General features: G+C 37.9%; 2 protein-coding genes and 1 long non-coding RNA gene across 5 annotated transcripts; 1 reads left to right on the top strand and 2 right to left on the bottom strand.

The window, feature by feature from the left end:
* Positions 1-4,457: 4,457 nt before the first annotated feature.
* On the bottom strand, positions 4,458-7,482 carry LOC137721417 (prunin 1 Pru du 6.0101-like). Of its 2 annotated transcripts, XM_068460519.1 has the most exons (6): positions 7,188-7,482; positions 6,945-7,046; positions 6,586-6,815; positions 6,081-6,132; positions 5,509-6,002; positions 4,458-4,850 (listed from the first exon to the last, which is right to left on the bottom strand). In XM_068460519.1, the coding sequence occupies exons 1-6, from the start codon at positions 7,480-7,482 to the stop codon at positions 4,458-4,460; spliced, it is 1,566 nt and encodes a 521-aa protein (XP_068316620.1). The 2 variants fall into 2 exon arrangements, with proteins under 2 accessions (XP_068316620.1, XP_068316613.1); XM_068460512.1 differs by having other exon boundaries at positions 5,509-6,132; positions 6,586-7,046.
* Positions 7,483-9,057: 1,575 nt separating this feature from the next.
* Positions 9,058-14,608, top strand: LOC137726701 (uncharacterized). Of its 2 annotated transcripts, none has more exons than XR_011067662.1 (3): positions 9,058-9,194; positions 9,263-9,297; positions 14,441-14,608. It is a non-coding gene; the product is annotated as an uncharacterized lncRNA (long non-coding RNA). The 2 variants fall into 2 exon arrangements; XR_011067663.1 differs by lacking the exon at positions 14,441-14,608 and adding an exon at positions 10,104-11,738.
* Positions 13,364-16,018, bottom strand: LOC137726699 (patellin-4-like). Its single transcript, XM_068465636.1, has 4 exons — positions 14,892-16,018; positions 14,652-14,776; positions 14,416-14,557; positions 13,364-13,988 (listed from the first exon to the last, which is right to left on the bottom strand). The coding sequence occupies exons 1-4, from the start codon at positions 15,723-15,725 to the stop codon at positions 13,722-13,724; spliced, it is 1,368 nt and encodes a 455-aa protein (XP_068321737.1). The 5' UTR covers positions 15,726-16,018; the 3' UTR covers positions 13,364-13,721.
* Positions 16,019-16,915: the final 897 nt, after the last annotated feature.

Here is a 16,915-nt window from a genome sequence, read left to right on the forward strand (position 1 = left end):
ATGTGATGAGATAACCTAAAATCTACCTAATGCGGCACGTAATGTTTTGTTTTTTGGGGTTTTCTAGTAACAAATAAAGGTAGGTAGAAAGACCAGGAGAAATAACAGGCCTTATAAATGGCTGTATGTATTAGGGCTAAAAGGAGCGTGAGCTTAGCTTGTAATAAGTAAATAAATGCTACATGGAGGCTTATGCATGTAATAATCTAGCTTATCTAAATAAATTTTCCTTCATGTGCATGGTTTCCAGTTCGTTTCTTCTTTCTCCTTTGATCATAAAATCAAAAGCATTAGCCAACTAAATATCTCACTCGTAGACATTTATAAACAGTACTTTATATATATTATAAATAAGAAGAAAAATATATTACTAATAAACTATACAGCAGTACTAGACTTACTCGTTGAGTAAATTACCAAGACATGAATTTATACATATATGTATGTTCCAACCTCCAACAATACAAAGTCAACGAACGCATCCTTTGATCATAAAATCAATCCACACATCAATTTTACATCGTACACATCTCTCTCAGTGGTCATCAAAGCGAATAAATTAAAAAAGATTAAGGGTAAAAATTTAATAAGGGTGTAAAAATAGGCGTGAATATAGCACTATCTAAAATCAAAAGCTTTCATGATCAACGACTGATCTTGACCATATATGCAAAGTCTGAGAACTTTGGATTTATAAGGTAGTGAATTCATCATTTTCATCAGGTAGGAATTCTGGACAAGTAAAAGATTGATATACATAACTCAAGAGCGGGGCCAGAATTTTATGTATGTACATGGGGGCGGTAGATAAACGAAGGAAAGAGAAGAAAAGAGATCCAATTTCAACTTTAACAATGTATGGAAAAGAACCAAACCCTTTGGTACTTAATTTGGTTTGTGTCTCTCTGGGTTTTGGTGCGTCGGGTAGTAGGGTTAGAGAAAACTTTAAGTTGACTAACAAAACTTACTTTAAATGACTAATATTAAGAGTAAATGTATGAAACGGAACAGTGAGTGGAGTTGGGAGGGGCGCCTAGAAAGTATAATATTTATTAGGAATACGAAATTGTTTGTTTCCTTGTGGAATTCAGGAACAATTCTTGTCTTGCTCAACACGGGGAGAGATTTTTCAGGGTTCCACTACTGACATAAGAGAGTTGTAAATTCTGATCAGTGTCCAAAATTTAAAGAGAAAAGAAGAAAAATAATTGTAATTCTGATTCTTATTTGATTGACTAAAAACAGAGGAGCACTACCTGATACTACGACAGCTACATAATAAAAGGACTGCATTTTGCATAACATATATTCTCCTTCCTGATTATTTAAAATGTATATATATATATATATATAAAGACTTCATTTTTTAAGCAAAAGAATACAATCTCGAAACTTAAAATTAGGATCCTAATCCTTATCCTACCATAAAACCTTACCAAAAATATCCCAACATAGAAATAAACGAATACTAAGTGGTCCAACAATTTTTTTTTTTTTTGAGTTGAGTGATAACGTTAGTAAGTTAGATGTTAGATAATCTCCGACGGGGTTTAAATTAATGTCATCATGTAAGGGCACAACACTTTTCTACCACTATTATAAAGGCCCACTTGCAGTGGTCCAACAATTAATTAAGATAATTTTGTCGCGTCTGTGGCGGGGAACCGCATCTCCTTCGTCCGGCGGTCTTTCATGGTCGAACCCTCACCATCTCTTTCATCTCTTTCATCTCGGTGAGCCCTTATCATTGGTGTTGGTTTGTCTTGATTCTGTCTTTTGGACGGATCAATGGTTGTTCCACTCTCTAATTTGTGCAAGCATTTGAGGCTTTTGGGTCATGAGTTGTTTCTATCCAAATCGAGTCATGTACTAGATTTCTCAGCTCGATTGGTGCATTGAAGGATCAAGTTTGGATCTGGTTTGGACGACAACGATCTAGTCTGCATGGATATAAATCATCAGTGGGAGGATCTTGTTGAGTAATGTTGCCTGTTAGTTTTTGCCTCTTTTTTTCAAGTCTTGTTTTGTAATAACTCCAGAAACTGTCTTGTTTTGTATTAACTCCAGAAACTCAGTATAAGTATTGTTTCTCATGACGAGTTTAGTCATCTCGCTTCAGGTGAGTTGATAGTCTCGCTGTAGGCGAGTTTTGTTGTTTTGTGGTTAATTTGGTGGTTCACTAGAGTACCGGAGGTAAACTGATTGATTTTGCTGGACACTCTAAAATTGTCATTTGGGATCATAAGGTGATTTGGAGCCGCAAAGTCCTGTTCAGCAAATACCAAATAAAAATGAAAATGGTAGAGCAATAAAGAATGATCCAGGCTCAAACCAACAATGAAATTATGAAACTCAAATCTAGATCATGAGAAAGCCATTAAAATCATTCAAGAGAACCGGAAGTTCGGAAGCCGTGAATGATCATGAACAAAGGTTGCAGCTGCATGTTCACGGAGGACAAGAATCCCGCCAATGAATCCCAACATTATCTACACCAAAGTTCGCTAAACAATCAGCCACCTAATTACCTTCATGATAAATATGAGAAACTTGAATGCACGTGGAAGGAAGAATAGTGCAATAGTTAGACCAATCAACCAATAAACGCCAACGGATAGATTTATTGGAAAGATAATGCACTGCCAAAGTAGAATCACACTGAATACAAAGAGAATGCTAACCCTTCTCCGTAGTCATATTGACAACATGATTTTGCAACACTAGATACATTGGTTTCCATGAATGCTTCTGACTCTCTTAATTTTTTGTTACATCTGAGATTATTATGTTGTAGTTTCAAATCTTGTTTGCAAATACTCTTCTGCACCAGATGCATTGGTTTCTAACATGTTAGGTGTCATCATCTTCATTTGTATTAGAATCTTTTATTTTCCCCTTCATGGAATAAAATATGTTGTTTCTCTTTTGAAAAGAAAAAAAGTTGGCAACACGCGGATTGATTATTAATTTGGAAATTCATTTTCACCATGCAATGAGATATATACACGTAGCCTGGGAGAACCTCATTAACGATTTGTCCCTCAAATTCCCACAGAAAAGATATGTGTGATCTGGCCTACATCAACTGATGCAGGTGAACTGGTGAGTTTCGGATCATGGACCAAGGAAGGAAGTCTACTGGACCCGCGGATCAGACACACTGAGGCCAAGCATGACCGAGAAACTTACTAAACATAACATGGCCTAATTATAAGGTAAGTTTCAACTGATGGAGGAATCATACCATCAATCTAGGGCTGGTCACAAGTTTAACGATTGACACAATTAGTGATCACAAATCATTGACTCTAAATTGCATCGTTTTTGACGTCTCTCCATTCAATGAGAAATTTTTTATTGTGACTAAAATACAGGTAGTACACTACGTGTTTTTGTATGAGTGGTAGGAAATTTTATATTTCAAGTTATTAACTTTTTAACACACATATCCCACTACTTATATAGCGACACATAATATATCATTTTATGTATCGATTACACTAAAAAATCTTTTTCATTCAAGCGGCTAGTGAATTTGGTGTACGGAATAAAGGTCACATCATGCCCGATAAACAAATGCCATGTGTCTCTCTTACGAGTTGCGATATGCTCAAGTTCGTTATTACAAAGGAGATTTCACCCTCAATCACGAGAGCTAACTGTTCCTATCCAAGAAAAACTTAAACTCTTGAATTATGATACGCCTACTAATTAAGTCTAATTTAGACATCGAAGGACATGAATGTTTCTCACACCAGACCGGTTGTAACAATGACTTTTTTTTTTTTTTTTTTTTTTTTTTCATTTCTTGGTTTTACTGACACAATTGAGATTAGACTTAGGTGCCTGTACGTATATCCACTAGTATAAAAAAAGGGATAAGGCCATAGGTTTCTTGCCCACAATTCTAACAACTGTGACTCTCTTGCTCTGTAGCCATAGATAGCCTACGTATGCCTATATATGCGGCCGTCAAAGAGGAAGTCATAGACAATCAGTGGTCATCTGAGGTCGGAGAGCTCAGTACAATCAGTGGACATTTTCACTTTCAGGGATATATCCAAGAAATACTTTGACAAACAGTACATTTTTTGAAAAAGCTCATGCCCATCCTAAAGAACACGTAATTTGCGTGGACAAAATTATTATTGTTTCTTAATTAGAGTTATTGGTCAAGAGAATTATGGATATTCTCATTTCACACACTATGAATTGAAGGTTGTTAATTTGCAACAATCGAGCCAAAGCCATGTTTAGGGAAGGGAAAATTTCATTAGATCGGATTATTACATGCATAAGGTTACACGTAGTACTTATTTACTTGTAGTTTAAAGCCCCATAAGGCCTTTTATTTATTTATTTATTTATTTATTTATTTTCACTCTCTTCACTTCATAGCTCCAAAAAAACACTACGTGCCGCACTCACTACATTCTTCCCATTCATCCAACATACATTTACGCAACTGCCCTTCTCTGGAAAGACTGGCTGGAGCTCAAGGCAATGCTCTCCGCCCTGTTGTATTTGATCTGCTGGGCCTGCTGGCGCTCAATCTGGTAGGCGTTGGTGAGCACCTCCAGCGGCAGTGCGCGGAGTAAGGAAGTCCGGCCAGCAAGAGTGCTGAGCATGGCGTTGTCGTTGGTCTTGAAGGCGATGTACTCGAATCCCTCGTTGCCGGCTTGCGAGATCACTCCGTGGTTCTGGGGAATTATGAACAATTGTCCCTCCTGCACTTGGTCGTCCAAGATCGGGTTGCCGTTCTCGTTCACGATCTGAACCCTAGCGCTTCCTCTGATCACGTAGACCACTGAGTGGGCGTTTATGTTAAAGTGTGGGGTGTAGATACCGTTCTGCATGACAAAAATCATCCCCATAAATCATTGTCACGTCTATATATAATTAATTAATTACTGAATTAGAACAAAATGGCTTGTGTTGCAAGGTGATCACATTGTTTTGCATCATTTCTTTAAAGAAAAATGAGTTCTGCAAGCCTTAATATTAATTTCTGAAATTGGAATAAAATTATTTGTATTGTCTCTGATTGATCATTTAGATTTTGGGTAAGGGTAATATATATTAAGTAGATTAAATTTATAAACTAAATATGTAAATGATGTGTCATTAATAAAAATAAGCACGTTAATCAACACTGAAGTAATAATGTAATCATTATCTTCCGTGTTATTTAGTTTATAAGGTTTAGTGTAGAAATTTAGTCTACCTCTTTAGGGATAATAGAAACCACAATGGATTTTCGAGTAATGCTAGGAAGACTCAATTTGAAAATTAAATTTACAAACTAAATAATGTGTCATCAATATAAATAAGCACGTCTATCAACGCTCTCCAAATTGAGTTTCCCTAGCATTACTCTTCCACTTTATACTAAAAGAAAATTGTTCAAATATCAATATTCTTTTAAATTAATAAAAAAATACTTTTTGTTCAAAAATAATAATTAATACTTCATAAAAGGTATCTATGCATGTAAATTATTTTACTTACGCTGTAGAAGAAGCCTCTCTCGGCACTGAGTTGGACAGCACTGAGGATGGGGAGGTTGAGGCTGTTGAGGGTGCTGATACGGCCTGCCTGAGGAGAGTAGACATCGGCGCGCTGAGGGTTGCCAATGTGCTCAATCAACCTCATGGAGCAGAAAGTCTCCTCGAGGCCGTTGGCCGCCACCAAACCCTGCTGTCCGCCTTGTTGCCTCCTCTCCTGCTCAACCTGGCGCTGCTCCCTCTCCTCGTGCTCGCGCTGCTGTCGGCCTCTAGGTGGCTGGAGGAAGTCGAGCTGGCCTCTGACTTGGATGATCTGGTTCCTGTTGTCGTTCTCTGATCCCTGGAGGCTCCTGGCGGTCTCTTCGTCGATATTGAGTGCCTGGGCGAGGAGTTGAGTATTCATACCGGAGAAGACGTTGTTGCTGCTTCCTTGTTGCTGCTGGCCGCGGCCCTGTTGTTGTTGGCGTCCTTGTTGTTGTTGTTGTTGTTGTCGTCGTCCTTGTTGTCCCTGCTGCCCAAATTGTTGCTGCTCTCTCTGGCCGCCCTGCCCGAATTGGCGTGGTTGGCGGTGTTGGCTCTGGCCTTGTTGCTCAAACTCATTCTCTGGGTTACCAGCGAGATAGAATTTCTACAATTTTTGAAATAAAAAACAAGTTAGTTAACTAATTAAATTAACAATAAATGAGGTCGATCATGCATTTGCACTTCATAACAAAAATTAGACACGAATGAATTGTATGCGAGATACAACCTCCATTTTTATGTTTATTTAATTAAGTTAGGACGTAAATAATAACCAAGGGTTTTGGTTAAGCTGGAATTTGTTAAATAATAATTAATTCATTAGCTAGTGGCCCTCCGTAGCCCTCTACTACAGTGATGGAGAGGAATGTTGCCTTTGCATCATGACTTGAGTTCAAACCGGTTAACTTCCTAATCTAACAAATATATCGTTTGACAAAAAAAAAAAGAATAAGAATTGTTATTAGCACTCCAAACTTTTTATAAGATTTTTGAAGTGCTAATAACAGTTCCTAAAAAAACAATCAATTCATTAGGTAATTAAGCACGTTAATAGTACCCTAGGGTTTTGGTCTAGCTGGTTGTGGTCGTTGCTGACATCGAGGAGGCTGACTTTAACAAGCTCCTGGTCGCCGTCATTGTAGGTCCAGAAGGCGACCCCGGCGGGGATGACAATGACATCACCAGCCCTGATGCGGCGGACCTTCTGGTGGCGGTCTTGCTGCTCTTGCTGACCTTGCTGGCCTTGCTGGCCTTGTTGTTGCCGCCCTTGTTGGCCTTGCTGGCCTTCTTGTTGCCGCCCTTGTTGGCCTTGCTGGTGGCGCCATTGCTCCTGTTCCTGCTGGCCTCGCTGTCCTTGTTGTCCCTGTTGCTCTTGCCGACGTCTCTGCTGCTCTTCTTGTTGTTCCTGTTGTTCACGCTGCTCTTGGCCGCCTCTCTGGAATTGCTGCTGAGATTGGTCCTTATACTCCTCGAATGTCTCAGGGCACCCAGGGAAAGCGACTCCTAGAACACCACTACCTGCATGAACAATCATACATTAAATGTTTTAATATTTCTTTAATACAACGGTATGTTTACATATCGGACAAAGTAAATATTTCAGGTAATTACAGAGTTTAGTAATTAATTAACATGTTGACTAATATAATTAGACATTGCCTTGGACGACGTAGATGAGTTGAGGGGCGTTGGAGTAGGCAGGCAAGTGAAGGCCGTTGCGCTCGATGGTGATTCTCTCAGCGGCGACACCAGCGCACTGGAAGTCATCGTCGTTGTGGTTCCATGTCTCGATCTGCCCGGCTTCCGCCCTAATGTTGTTGCTAGGTTCCCGAGCTTGGAGCTGGTTGAGCTGACACTCATTCTGTTTGCCCTGCTGCTGGGACTGCTGTCGTGCTGCTAAGCAGCCATTGAAAACAAGAAGCAAGCAAAGAGAAAACACCAAAGACTTCGTCATGGTAAAGAAAGCAAAGGGAGTGATCAGTGAAAGCTACTAAGTTGATAGTTGATATGTTGCTTTGAGTTTGAGATGGTGGAAGTGGCGAGTAGAAGGCGTTGGTATTTATAGGGTGAGGAGGAGGAGGAGGAGGGACACGTATGCATATGTGTGTAAGGCATCATTCGACATTTTTCTCTTTGCATGGCTAAGTTGCTTTGAATTGCCTACACCTCATTTTTTTGTTGCAGGGCAGGTGGCTCTTCGCTTCAGAGAAGATTACAAAAAATGAAGAGCTCAGAGCTCTGTTTGCATGCATGGTTCGCGTGTCCCCCTGATCTCAAGTTCTTGATATGTTTCTAGCTAGTAGTACTGTTTTGGGTTTTTTTCAAATTTTTTTATATCAGATACATCTTTTCATGTTAGGGAATGGGAACCCTTGGATGCGTTTTTTGTTTTGTCTTTCTTGCATTTGTTCATATCTGATGGTGTATGTGCTAGCTACGGTAACATGTGAAATTCATCCATATATATGTGGCAGAAGGTGGTTGTGCTTTATTGTCTTTATCAGAAATGAAATTTATTGGCTTGAATCTGGTCTGATATAGGGGAAGGTTATTAAAATGAACGGATATATTGAGATCTAATAAAATTGCCTAAGGGAAAAAACAAACTCTCTCATTAAGGCTGCACCCCGTCTGAATATGCAGTATGCATGGTGAATTTTGTTAACTTTGATTAGGGATAAGAGTAAGGTTAGGAATATTAAATTTTTAAACTAAATTTTGTATATTAATGATCTGAATGTTGATGATTGGATTACTGAAGTGTAGAATAACGTATTTATTTCCTATTGGTAATACATCATTTGATTTACAAATTTAGTTTAAAATTTGGTCTCCCTAATATTATTCTTTTGCTTACCTGCGATATGCAGTTTGGATTTTTGTAAGAAGTCATGTCTTTCTTAAAATTTGACAAGAAAATCTTATTTTTACTCAAATTTCTTAATTTTGACCACATTTATTGACATAGTTAATTGTCTTTGGAAACCATCATTTAGAAATTGACTTAAACGTTAAAGTCTCCGATTAGTTATTAATCCTTTGATTTCAAGATTTAAGTATCAAATTTGGGCAGGCCTGCTGCGGAAAAAATTACCAGAAAATTGGGGTTGCTCTATAAAATCTATGGCCCGACCAACAACATTTTGTTGGATAAAGATCTTTTACCGGACAAATTTTTGAGTTGATAGAGCAAAGCTAAACAACATTTAGGGTTTATTCAAAAATTGTACGAGACGAAACAGAGTTGTCGTGCAAGGTTATATTCGCCTGGCAAGTTTTTAGCACCAAGAAAAAAAAAAAAAAAAAAAAGGTGCGAAATACCTTAAGGTTTGCACGACGAACTTGTGCTTGTCGGCTAGGTGTCCTTTATCTGATGGGCCTCTTCATCGGCCCACGCTTTCACGTCGTTGGTTAAAGGTCCACGATGACTTGTTAAAAATCCACCAAAAAAGCCTTTGCTTGACATGGTCCTAGTACTTGTCCAACGAGATGGTTCGTCGGGCAAACCCTTATTCTCAAATAGGTATGTACCTTCTTCTTTCTCCTCATTTTTTCTTGTCCTCCTACCCCAGCCACCGCCGCTACTTCTGCAAACCCCATGCCCCTCTCTCTCTCTCTAACACTCACACCTTCTCCTTCATCTCTCCCTCTCACAATTAATTTAAGGTTAGTTTATTTTTATTTGTTGAATAATTTTTTATTTGAATGTGATTAATTAATTTTGATTCTTGTAGGTTTGTGATTGGATTAGAAGTAAATTAAAAGAAAGGTATGTAATTCTCTCTTAATTATAAATTAGTTAGTTAGAATTTGTTTAATTGTGATATATATGTATGTTATAAATTATGTGCTATGTGAAACTTTGAGTTTGTGTGTTACGCAAATTTAATTTGTGCAGCTTTAGTCTAGAAATCGTGGTGTAAAATTTGTTAAACTTTCATAACCATTTATACGAAATCAATTATGTTGATTAACTTCTTATAATAAATTCGAAAAAAACTTAGACCCGATTGAGATTCAGTTGGATGCGCGTGTAGACGTAGTATGCGACTCTGTGATTTAACTGATTCTTCTTGAATTGTCCAGTTCGGACAGTTTGGGAATGCACTAGTATGTGTTTAGGGTTTGCGGTGAACGTGGCTAAGTTTCATCATGAAAAATTCAGATGTATCACCATAAGAAATAGTCATGTGAATTGCAAACTGCAACACAGAAAGTGCACTTTGAAATGAGATATGATTATTACTTGAGGCATAAAGTGGTGATGAAGCGTATCAAATTATTATGATGACTAAATTCTCTGAAAACAAACACAATGGACAAAGAGTGGATCAAGTTGCAAGATAGAAGTTGTGACCAATATTTGGATGTGATCGACAACTTTATTCAATTTGCAAGCAAACATATCAGTGCTTAGAGTCGTATGAGGTGTCATTGCATGAAATGTAACAACTATGTTTGGATGACACTAGATGAAGTTCGATATCACTTGTATATGAATATGATAGTATACAACTACTCCAATTAGACTTATCATAGACAATCACTCATTATAGCATCAACATCTTTCGGCAGTGAGACAGTTAGGCATGAACCCTCTTCATCTGGCCATGTTGATGGTGACCAAGTGATGGACATATTGAATGATGTTTTCCTTAATGCTTCACTCAATATAGACAAAGAGTCATCCACAGATCCCGAGAGTTACGATAAATTGCTCAAGGAAACTCAACGAGAATGTACTTTGGTTTTGAAGGTTTTTCGTAATAACAACCATTCTAGAGTTTATGCACATGAAAGTAAAGTGTAATATGACCAATCATAACTACGATATATATGATGATGGGGATTGTTAAAAGTATGCTTCCGAAACCAAATGCATTGCTTGTAAGTCATTATGGCTCAAAGAAGATCTTGAAGATGTCGGGTTGGGATATGACAAGATCCATGCATGCACAAACAATTGTGTATTGTTTTACGGTTAATTCGAGAAGTTAGATAATTTTCATAAGTTCAACAAGCCAAGATTTCAAAAGAATAAGATTCCGAACAAGGTGTTATTTTTCACTTAAGCCAAGATTACAGAGATTCATAAGAAGGAACAAGTTGATGATGATGATGTTCTGCAACATCCAACTGATGGCAAATCAAGAAAATGATTTGATATAATCCATCCATATATTGTTGCAAAGCCAACAAATGTCAAGTTATGAATTGATTCTAACTACTTCAATCCGTTTGGAAATTTTTCGAATGAGCACATCACTTGGCCAGTGGTCATGCTTCTTTATAACTTACTCCTAGAGGTGCATGAATAAATAATTTATGATTACGAGTCTTTTAATACCCAGGCACAGATCACTCAGTGATACTGTTGATGTTTATTTGCGGCCGTTGATTGATGAGTTGATAAATTTATAGACAAAATATATACGAACATATGACAGGTCCAATGGGGACATGTTCACTTTGCAAGTCGCAGTTCTGTGGATAATTAATGATTTCCCAACTTATTGTATGTTGTCAGGACGGAGTACCAAAGGTTATATGGCATGCCCAACATGCAGAAAAGACAAATCATCCTTTTAGCATGTTAGAAAGATATGTTACTTGGCTTACCAAAAATGGCTCCTCTGGGGTCACGAGTGGCGTAACAAGCCTGAACATTTGATTGGAAAACAGAGTATCAACCTAGACCAAGAGAATTATTTAGAGATGAAATATTGTCCAAGTTGAATACGCTCTAATTTGGGGAAGGTTTGAAACCAATGGAAATCTAAATTGGATAAAAAATAGTATACTCTCTGATTTGGAATAGTGGTCAAAATTGAAAATCCGACACATTGCTGACCTCATGCATATTGAGAAGAATGTTTGCGATAATGTGGTGGGAACGACTCTACCTTCGACGAAAAATCGAAGGACACCATGAAGACTCGTATTGGCATGCAAACAATGGGGATAAGATTCAACCTATGGTCTATGTTAATCCATGGTAAATACAAGAAAGAATGCCAAATATACTTTCAAACCCGATGGCAAGAAGGAATTCTTCAAGTGACAGCAAAGTGTGAAATTTCTAGGCAGGTATGTTAGCAATATATCAAAACACGTTAAAATGGACACTGAGACATTGTTGGGTTTAAAGAGTCATGACTATCATGTCTTATTGTAGTGGCTCTTTCCGATTGTTATTCGGCCAATTGGAACCTCGAGGTTGTTGAGACAATGGTATATTTGTCTCATTCTTCTAGTAAATATGTGTTAAAAGGTTGTGAAAGTTGGACGTAGACGAAATGATTGAAGATATTGGGTACATCGTATGTCAACTAGAGCAAAAATAAGTGAAGGGACACTTAAAAATAAAATTTTATAAATGATCAGTTCAGTCATTTACAATTTTCTTATCTAAATTTTTTTATATTGCCTAGAGATTTTCTTATATAATATAAGTGAAATGACACTTAAAAATAAAATTTTCTTCCAGTTATATAATGACATGTGGTGTCTCGCTCCTATTTCGGGCACACTGAAAAATTTCTTCATCTTAAGAATAGTTCCAACTCGTAGGCTAATAATTGCCTACACAATTGGGCAATAGCCAATTATTGACTTTTTTTTTTTTTTTTTTTTTTTAACAAACGATAGTATCTGCACTAAGGTGTGAGGGAGTAGGCTAAACCTCACACGAGGCTCATCATAATGTGGTTCAAATTTGTCTTGAGCAAAAATCAAACTTAAGATCTCTCCCTTACAAGTAAAGAGGAGTATCACTAGACTTAGTACTAAGTGGCAGACAATTATTGACTTAGCAAATAGTATTTGTCCAAGTGTATCTTCACCCTGTAAAATAAATTGCTCAAACAATTGGTTTTAAAAATGAAATTAAAAAAAATAAATTATTATTTTATTATTAATCTCTCCCCTCCTTTCTCTACTTGTTCCCGTCTTCTCCCTCCCCTCCTCCTCCCCTCCCCGATGAAATCCAATGATCCAAACCGCCCAAATTTTTCTCTCCGTACCTCAAACCCTCACTCCACACCCCCACAAAACCCTCATTCCACACTGCCAAAAAATTTCAAATAGACCCCCGCCGACCTCCCCGCACAGTTAGTGACCCCAAGGTCCGACAAGTCGGGTTCTTCGCCTCACCTGAACCCATCGCCTCGCCCGAGCCCATCACCTCCTCCTCTCCTCCCGTCTCCGACATCTCACCCTCCGGTAATTTCATGTGGCCTAGAGCTGCTCTAAGTCAGCTATTTTCATCTCTCACACACCATCTATCTACTAGTAGAAACTAGTAATTAATTTCTAAATTCATGTTCATGTAAATTCTCGGCCTACATGCAAGGTCCATGTAGAATTTGGGGGATGAACAGCATCATTAAAAAAAAATGACATGAAAACAAAACAAGATTGTTGATGCACAAAATCGACGAGAACTTTGGTACAACAAAAAGTGTCAAGTTTGTGACCTTCGCTAGGTTGCTCTGGTCATTAGTGTGGATAAGTATGTAAATGAATAGAGACAGGGAATTAAACAACACAAGATGTACGTGGTTCACCCAGATTGGCTACGTCCACGGAGTAGGGGAGTTCTCATTAGTTGTGAAGGGTTTACACAAATACATAGGTTCAAGCTCTCTTTTAGTGAGTTCTAGTGAATAGTTTAGTACAAATGACATTAGGGATTATTGTGGGAGAATGATCCCATTTTATAGAAGAGAGTTTCTAGCTTTGTTTTGACATTGACACGTGTCGTGTTGTGATTCGCCTCTGATATCGACACGTGTCGCGCTATGATTGGCCTCTGATACCGACATGTGTCGTGTTGTGATTGGCCTCCTGGTTGGAGAAAAAGTCTTGTGGATCCTTGACGGTATGTTGTTGATTGGTGCTTAGTAGTTTCGGGATTGGTCAAGTATGGTACAAACAAAGATAAAGAGGCAACGACAGCAAATAGAGAAGACCGATGTAAATGAAAGCCAAACAAAGAGAAAGAAAACCAAGGGAAATTAAACCACAGAATTTTCCAAAATATTTCTCGCATGAAATTTCTCATTTTCTCCGCTCATCTTGGCAAACGAGGGAGTTAGCTTTTCTACGGTCCAACTCCCGACTTTTCCTTGAATTCTAAATATTTTCCCATCATCCAAACACATGGTAATTAAGCAGAACTATCTAAATAGAAAGCTATTTGTTAAAGTAGATATACATGGGGAGAGTGGGTTTGGCTTTGGACCTATAGAGAACCCTCTTGTTCTTGAATGTCCAGTTCTCAATTGTTATCACCATCTTGCCAGGTTCACTAATATAGAAGGAGTTTCTAACACTTTGTCCCAATCTCTTCCTTTCTTGGAGCAGAATCTTGTATGAGCCTTCATCATCAGGTACAAACTCCTCCTTGTAGTACACATCCCATCCCACCACTGTTAGATCCCACACCATTGTCAATCCACCCTAATCAATCAATTAAGCACACCCAAAATCTGTCAGTTAATCAAGATTATTCAAGCATAAAGCTAGAGACAAACTTTTGGATACCAACTGATGTGAAATACTTTCGTATTTGCTCTGAATAAGTAAGGTTGAGGGCATGCCCGGACGTAAAACTAATGAACCCTTGCCTCATCATGCATCGAACTAAAGAGTATTTTTGTCACTATGACCACCACAAATGTCACATGACGTTACAAGTTTGCTCATGCTATCTATTATCAATATTATAACCCAGGTTTGAGACATCATTAATGTTCGATTACATTATAATACATGAATTAGTAACATCAAATGATAGCTTAACTGTCACACTAAAAGATTTCTCCAATTTAAAAGTAGAAAATTGAATTTATGGGAAGCTTAATATATTTGTTGTTTGAAGTAATACCTCAGCAACTGGGATTTCGATGCAGGCATTTGTGCTTGGTTTGACTTTGAGCCTTGATGCTTTGTCCTCTGGTGTGAAATCATCATCTTCCTCTCTTTTGAGGCCACCATACTGAGCTGGGAGTTCTTCTGGTTCTACAAACCTTTTCGGTAAATTCCCAAGCAAATTTGTGAGATAAAAGAACATAAATTAAGCATTCAAACTTTAATTCGTGAAATATTATATATTAATCTCACTTGAGAAGGGTTTTTGTAACATTTGAAGGCCTGGCAAACACAAACTTCTTTTTGGTTCTTTGACTTAGGAGCCTTGATCTGAGCACATGCACCACATAATACCAAAGTGGAGCATTTATCACAATCTGCAAATTAATCAACCAATCTTATTTCAACATTTGTACAAATATTTCAGCGTGATCATCACATCGTAGCATATTCAATCTAGCCCACAACCTCAAATTTGAAAGTACTACTTACATTTTTTTGGATGAGCTCTGGATAGTTTTCTTGGAGCAAAACTAGGGTTTTGTTGCTAAGAGAACGAAGCTCTTTCATGTCCGGCCCCGGCGAGTGCTTCAAATCGGTAACGTGAACCATAGAATCCACTCCTCCGTCCTTGAAGCTAAGTTTTTGAATTCCCCTTTCCATAAACTGAACCCTCCACCTCAAAAACTCTTGCCGTTTCTCCTCAGAACCAAAAGTCCTACTGTACAATTCCCTATCTCTAAAGGGCCCGTAAAATGTATAACACAAAGGGTGCCCTTCCTTGTCCACACTATTCAAAAACACAACAGTCTTAAGATCACACCCCAACTCCTCCTCCAGAATCTCATCCGTTTTGTATTCTCTTCGCCATTTCAGCATCCTTTGCAGCATCTCGAACGCTTCGAGGACCTTGTAGTCTTTCGCTCTCAAGAACTTGAGCAGCACAATGTCGGTGCCTTGGTGGCCTTTGCTAGGGAGTAAAGGCACCCCCCAAAGAGTGATCTCCCTTGGCTCCTTCTCCCGCCTAAAACTCTCGTCCGATCCAAGCTTCTTGTTGGGTTTTCCCAACAGATAATTCCCAAGAATTGCATCCTCAACCCTGCACCTCAATTCCATCAAGGCTCTCTGCCTTTTCTTCTTCTTGTTCTTGAATTCGACAGACGGTGAAGTTACATTTCCACCCTCCTTTTCTACATCACTTTCTTGATCTTCACTTGGGCTATTTTTTCTTCCTTCTTCTTGGGTGCTTTCATCCTCGGTTTCTTCGACACGGTCATCCTCGACATTCTCTAATGGTGTCTCCTCCTCCTTTTTCTTCTCCGTCATCGTGCTTTCAGGTTCCCGGTGGTGCCAGAGTTTCGGTGCACACAGCTCTCTGGCAGCTATTTCCAAAGGACTAATTTTTGGTGGTGAGAGGATTCAATGGTGGAGAATTGAGATCGACATGGAGACACAAAAATTTGCAAAGCTTTCTTCTTTTTTCCCTTTCCTTTTTTCTATCACCTCAAACTCCAAAGCTCTCTTGGAATCTTGTATGCCTATGAAGATGAAAACAACCGTGAGTTACCCTTGGCGCCAAATTTAGATTGTGTGATGATTTTTTTTTTTTTTTTTTTTTTTTTTTTTGAAATGAAAAAAATAAAATAAAATAAACATCACACGATCTAAATTTGGCATGCGATAAGATATTTAGAAAGACATTTTTATAACCAGTCGCTAATTTGTTGATGATAAATCACAATGTATTTATAATTTTGTGTCACCTTAAATTCGATAATGAAATTCGGAAAAATAAAATTTGATAATAAAAACTGCATACCGCCAGACCAACTGATTATGTGCGAAGCAATCTACAATTAGATTGGTCCAAAATTGTTTTGGATTGTTTTAAAATGTGGCAGGCTGGCATGGATACTAGTGGCTCTTAATGAATGGAAGATTTAGGTGGGGGAAATACAAAACTCTTTCCTTTTCTTTTTCTTTTTCTTTTTTTTTTTTGACTCAAACTTAGTTTTCAGTTTTCTTCAAGGGATTTAAGTTAATAAGTTGGCTCTGTTTTATTAAGAAGTAAAACAAGAAAGAACAGAAGAAAAAAATTTGAGAAATTTACATTTTTTTATTATGCATCGGAGTATAGTCTATACTTGAATTTAGACGGTTAGATTTTTGTGACTTTTCGATCAAATAAAAATCAGATCTTTGATCCTTCATTATCAATGCAATACACTGAAACATAGTAGTGGTTTTAAATTTTCCTAAGAGAAATGCTAAAAGAACTCTCTCAAAATGGGACTTTCCATGAACTCTCCGACACCTCACAGTTTTACATTTTTGTACCAACATTATAAAAAAATTGTGTAAAAAGACATGATTAGTTAATCTCTCAACCCCTTGCACATAATTCTGCAACTCTGTTGGGGACTGGTTTAATAATTTGTTGGTGTATGCCTAAATTGGCCAACATTTGGGCAACTAACATGGTACTTGACAGCTTGGCAATGACTACTTTTCACCAA

Source organism: Pyrus communis, chromosome 2 (genome assembly GCF_963583255.1).
Source record: "Pyrus communis chromosome 2, drPyrComm1.1, whole genome shotgun sequence".
NCBI lineage: Eukaryota > Viridiplantae > Streptophyta > Magnoliopsida > Rosales > Rosaceae > Pyrus > Pyrus communis.